At 48.8% G+C, this 6,019-nt stretch overlaps 1 protein-coding gene across 2 annotated transcripts; it reads left to right on the top strand.

Annotated features, from left to right (window-relative positions):
- Nucleotides 3,999-6,019, top strand: GPR84 (G protein-coupled receptor 84). Of its 2 annotated transcripts, XM_021090914.1 has the most exons (2): nt 3,999-4,151; nt 4,608-6,019. In XM_021090914.1, the coding sequence occupies exon 2, from the start codon at nt 4,616-4,618 to the stop codon at nt 5,804-5,806; it is 1,191 nt and encodes a 396-aa protein (XP_020946573.1). In that variant the 5' UTR covers nt 3,999-4,151; nt 4,608-4,615; the 3' UTR covers nt 5,807-6,019.

The raw sequence follows: 6,019 nt of genomic DNA, 5'->3' as shown, positions 1-6,019 counted from the left end.
AGGTTCAGAAGTGGAACCCAACAAAGAGTTTGAGGGTGAGGGATTGTCTGTGGTTTTTGTTTGTTTTGTTTCAGGTCGATCTAGGTAAAAAAAGACTGGGAGTTCCCGTCGTGGCGCAGTGGTTAATGAATCTGACTAGGAACCATGAAGTTGCGGGTTCGATCCCTGGCCTTGCTCGGTGGGTAAAGGATCCGGCATTGCTGTGAGCGTGATGTAGGTTGCAGATGCAGCTCGGATCCCGCGTTGCTGTGGCTCTGGCGTAGGCCGGTGGCTACAGCTCCGATTCGATCCCTAGCCTGGGAACCTCCATATGCCACAGGAGTGGCCCTAGAAAAGGCAAAAAGACAAAAACAAAAACAAAAAAAAAACAAACAAACAAAAAAAACAAACAAACAAAAAAAAAAAACAGACTGGAGATCTAGAAGTCTGAGGGGCAAGAATAGCCAGATAGGAAGGAGATGTGTGGAGAAAAGCACAAACTGGACCACAACTTAGCGGGAGAGAGAGGGGCTGGATGAAATTGGAATTAGAGGGGCTGAGATATTAGCATGTCCCCCAGGTACATCAAATCTGATGTAAAACTAAGCTCATAGAGTTTCCATTGTGGCTCAGTGGGTTAAGAAACTGACTAGTATCCATGAGGATGCGGGTTCAATCCCTGGCCTTGCTCCATGGGTTAAGGACCCGGCCCTGCTGCAAGCGGCAGCCTAGATTGTAGATGTGGCTCAGATCCTGTGTTGCTGTGACTGTGGTGTAGGCCGGCAGCTGCAGCTCTGACTCGACCTCTCTCCTGGGAACTTCCACATGCCACAGATACAGCCCTAAAAAGAGAAGGGAAAAAAAAAAAAAAGAAAGAAAGAAAGAAACTAAGTTCACGATAAACTTACCTTTCTCTAAGCTTGCTCTGCTCCCCATATCCCCTGTCTCATTGATTGAGAACCACCATCCACGTGGAAAACTGGGAGTCCTAATTCTAGTCAGATTCCCTCCTCCTACTTCATCCAATGAGTTATTAAATGAGTCGTATTTGACATCTTAATGACCTATGATCCTGATCACTGTTCTCTCCCTCTCCCTCTCTCTTTTTTTTTTTTTTTTAATCTTTTTTTGCCTTTTCTAGGCCTGCTCCCGCAGCATATGGAGGTTCCCAGGCTAGGGGTCGAATCGGAGCTATAGCCCCCAGCCTATGCCAGGGCCACAGCAACGCAGGATCCGAGTCACGTCTGCCTCCTACACCACAGCTCACAGCAACGCTGGATCCTTAACCCACTGAGCAAGGGCAGTGACCGAACCTGCAACCTCATGGTTCCTAGTCAGATTCGTTAACCACTGCACCACGACGAGGACTCCTTTTTTTTTTTTTTTTTTTTTTTTTTTTTTGGCTGCACTTGCTGCATACAAAATTTCCCAGCTAGGGATCAAACCCACACCACAGTAGTGACAATATCCGATCCTTAACCAACAGGCCCAATCCTGAGCCAACAGGGAACTTCATGATCCTTGTTCTCCATTCCCCAAACCACTGCCCTAACCAGGACTGGCTACATCACTTGGGGGGCCCAGTGCCCAAATGAAAAAGCAGATCCCCTTTGTTCAAAAATGATCTCTACAGGCATTTCCGTCGTGGCTCAGCAGTAATGAACCCAACTAATATCCATGAGGATGTAGGTTCGATCCCTGGCTTCGCTCAGTGGGTTAAGGATCCAGCATTGTGGTGAGCTGCTGTGTAAGTCACAGACTCGGCTTGGGCCCGAGTTGCTGTGGCTGTGGTGTAGGTGAGTAGCTGCAGCTCTGATTCGAGCCCTAGCCTGGGATCTTCCATATGCCACGGGTTTGGGCCTAAAAAGACAAAAAAAAAAAAAAAAAAAAAGGATCTCCATGGAGTTCTCATTGTGACTCAGTGGGTTAAGGACCTTACATTGTTTCTGTAAGGATGTGGGTTCTATCCCTGGCCTTGCTCAGTGGGTTAAAGCTATGGCATTGCTGTAACCTGTGGCATAGGTCACAGATGTGGCTTGGAGCCAGTGTTGCTGAGGCTGCGATGTAGACCACATCTGCAGCTCTGATTCGACCCCTAGCCTGTGAACTTCCACATGCCATAGGTATAGCCATCAAAAAAAAAAAAAAAAAAAATCCTCAGGCTGACTGTAGAGCCATAAACCAAATCCCTAACCCTTTTCAGTACAAGGTCCTGTGTGAGTACGCACACAGGTATCATGCAAACAAAGCTGGCCCTGGCCCTAACGCAGGCCCTGCCCACCCACTGTCTGAATTGGTGTCTTTTTACTCATCTCTTTCCCTTCTGGCCTGCGCACTTTCACTCCTTATTCACAGATCTCTGAGTGTAAATCTCCCTGTAGCCTTCAGGGTAAAACCCCAGCTCCACTCACCTCTCTGGGATCTTCTCTATTGCTTCCTCCCTCACAGGCTTTGTTCACCTCTACCTAAACCTCTGTGACTCTCTGTGTCCTGTTCCCTTTATCCTGAATGTCCTTCTACTTATCCTCCCCCAAAAACTCCTGTTCATTGTTCAAAATCCAGCCCAGGTATCTCTCTTTAAACATTTTCCTGACCCCTTCTTTGGCAGCTTGTTACTTTTCTCTAAGCCCCTGATATACTTTACAGCAAGGATCAGCAAATGTTTTCTTAAAGGACCAGATAGTAAACATTTTAGGTTGTACCGGACAAGAAGCAAAATTGAGGCAGAGTTCTCGTCATGGCTCAGTGGTTAACAAATCTGACTAGGAACCACAAATTTGCAGGTTCGATCCCCGGCCTCGCCCTGTGGGTTAAGGATCCGGCATTGTGGCGAGCTGTGGTGTAGGTCACAGACTCAGCTCGGATCCTGCGTTGCTGTTGGCTGTGGCATAGGCCAGTGGCTACAGATCTGATTCAACCCCTAGCCTGGGAACCTCCATATGCCATGGGTGTGACCCTAAAAAGCAAAAAAAAAAAAAAAAAAGGAAAACACCAACTAAATGGTTACTTCCTTAAATACATAATACCCTCAATTTTGCTTCTTTTTTAAATTTTTAAAATTTTTTTTGTCTTTTTTTGTCTTTTCTAAGGCCGTACCTGGGCACATGGAGGTTCCCAGGCTAGTGGTCGAATAGCTTCTGGCCTATGCCACAGCCACATCAGATCTGAGTCGAGTCTGTGACCTACACCACAGCTCATGGGAACACCGGATCCTTATCCCACTGAGCGAGGCCAGGGATCGAACCCTCAACCTCATGGCTCCTAGTCAGATTCATTTCAGCTGCACCATGATGGGAACTCCTAAGAAACCACCTTAAAGTGGAAAAAAACATTCTTGGCTCAAGGCCCTTGCAAAAATATATAGTGTGCCAGATTTGGTCCAGAGGCAAAATTTGCCAACCCCTTGCTTTAGAAAATCAATTAGGCTTTTTTTTTTGGTCTTTTTAGGGCCACATCCATGGCATATGGTGGTTCCCAGCCTAGAGGTGGAATCAGAACTGTAGTCACTGGCCTACATCACAGCCACAGCAACTCCAGATCTTTAACCCACTGAGCAAGGCCAGGGATCAAGCCTGCGTCCTCATGGATGCTAGTCAGATTCATTTCCACTGAGCCACAATGGGAGCTCCCTCTTTTTTTCAGCCATGCCCATGGCATGCAGTTTTCCTGGGTTAAGAATCAAACCACAGCAGTGAAAACACTGGATCCTTAACTCACTGAGCCACCAAGGAAGTCCCAGTTAGGCATTTATATATTTACGTATCTGTCTCCTAGACTATACGCAAGTCCATGTACCATCCCCAGAGTCAATTCTTGGCAGTTACCTTATAGGTGTCTTGTCATGCAAAGAGAGGAAGGAAACAGAACTTGGGTTTCAAGGAGAAAAGAAAGAGTAAGATGGCTTTGGGGTAAGTAGCAGGGAAATTTCAACAGAGAAGTCCAGATTTCACTAGCTAAAGCAAAGTGAGTGGGACCGGAGGCAAGAGAGGAAGTGGCTAAGGTTGGGTAACTGGGGAGTTTCTTATTCTTTCAGTCTGGTATAATAGGAGACATGAGAGCAGAGCACCTCCGGTTTGAAGCCTGTCTGCCCACAAGTAAGAACTGTTCTTTGAGTGAGCTGGACTTTTTTCAACTCTCTTTCTGGAGAGAGATTTAAAGACTGGGAGACTCAGGTGAGTAGTTTTCTAGTGGGTATATTTTTACGTTCTCGGACTCCTCTTTCCCCGGGCAGTAAAAACAGAAGAAACTGAGGCTGGTCTGTGTGTATGGCAGAGAGTAGCATCCTGACTGCAGAGGAAAGGGGACTCCTGGGTGGTCTTGAGGGACAGGGGAAGAATTAGAAAGGTTGGAGGGTGCTGGGGTTACTGAGAGTATCTGGATGGATACTTAAAAGGCCTAGATTTTGGAGTGGACAGAAACTAAGAATGAAGTACAAATTTGGGACAATCTTTGAGAATAGGAAAGGAGGGGGTTGGGGGGTCTTGGGATAAAGAGGCCTGGGAATGGCTCCAGGGGCTTGTGAGATCCTGGAGTGGTTCAGGTGTCTGGGGCCCAGAGCTGTTCAAAAGATCTAAGTTCAAAGTCAGGTTCTGACTCCTTCTTCCTCTTCCCCTTCCCACCCCTTTCAGTCTCCATCATGTGGAACACCTCTGATGCCAACTTCTCCTGCTACCATGAGTCTGTGATAGGCTATCGTTATGTAGCAGTTATCTGGGGGGTGGTGGTGGCTGTGACGGGCACCGTGGGCAACGTGCTCACCCTGCTGGCCTTGGCCATCCAGCCCAAGCTCCGTACCCGCTTCAACCTGCTCATCGCCAACCTCACAGTGGCCGATCTGCTCTACTGCACCCTTCTCCAGCCCTTCTCTGTCGACACCTACCTCCACCTGCACTGGCGCACGGGTGCCACCTTCTGCAGGGTCTTTGGACTCCTCCTTTTTGCGTCCAACTCTGTCTCCATCCTCACCCTCTGCCTCATCGCCCTGGGACGCTACCTCCTCATTGCCCACCCAAAGCTCTTTCCCCAAGTTTTCAGTGCCAAGGGCATAGTGCTGGCCCTGGTGAGCACCTGGGTGGTGGGTGTGGGCAGCTTTGCTCCCCTCTGGCAGATCTATATCTTGGTGCCTGTAGTCTGCACCTGCAGCTTTGACCGCATTCGAGGTCGACCCTACACCACCATCCTCATGGGCATCTACTTTGTGGTTGGGCTCAGCAGTGTCGGCATCTTCTACTGCCTCATCCACCGCCAGGTAAAGCAGGCAGCGCAGGCTCTGGATCAGTACAAGCTGCGCCAAGCAAGCATCCGCTCCAACCATGTGGCCGGGACAGATGAAGCCATGCCTGGTCGTTTTCAGGAGTTGGACAGCGGGCTGGCATCGGGAGGGCCCAGCGAGAAGATTTCATCTGAGCCAGTCAGTACTGCCACCACCCACACCCTGGAAGGGGACTCATCAGAAGTGGGGGACCAGAGCAACAGCAAGGCAGCTAAGCAGATGGTAGAGACAAGCCCTCCAGGAGTGACTGCCAAAACCAGGCCAACTAAAGTAGCCCAGAAAACTCAGAATTCTCCATCAGAGTTTGGGAAGGTGACTCGGATGTGTTTTGCTGTGTTCCTCTGTTTTGCCCTGAGCTACATCCCCTTCCTGCTGCTCAACATCCTGGATGCCAAGGTCCGGGCTCCCCGGGTTGTCCACATGCTTGCTGCCAACCTCACCTGGCTCAATGGTTGCATCAACCCTGTGCTCTATGCAGCCATGAACCGCCAGTTCCGCCAAGCCTACAGCTCCCTCCTAAAACGAGGGCCCCAGAGTTTCCGTAGGTTCTATTAGAACTGTACCCCCAGTCACCAGAATCTGGTATCTCCTCCAGAACTAAAGTGGGCAGCCATTATGGGAGTAGATAAAAGTGAGCCCTGTGGGCATTTTCACAGAAACCTCCCCCAAACCCCTAAACCAGGCCTCTCCATTCCTTGCTCAACATTCCAGCCTTAGGATGCCCAAGGTGCATTAATAATTATTAATAAAAATTTTTATTATTATTAA

Source organism: Sus scrofa, chromosome 5 (assembly GCF_000003025.6).
Source record: "Sus scrofa isolate TJ Tabasco breed Duroc chromosome 5, Sscrofa11.1, whole genome shotgun sequence".
NCBI classification, from domain to species: Eukaryota; Metazoa; Chordata; class Mammalia; order Artiodactyla; family Suidae; genus Sus; species Sus scrofa.
The sequence above is the reverse complement of the archived record's forward strand: the minus strand, read 5'-3'. Positions and strand labels throughout refer to the sequence as shown.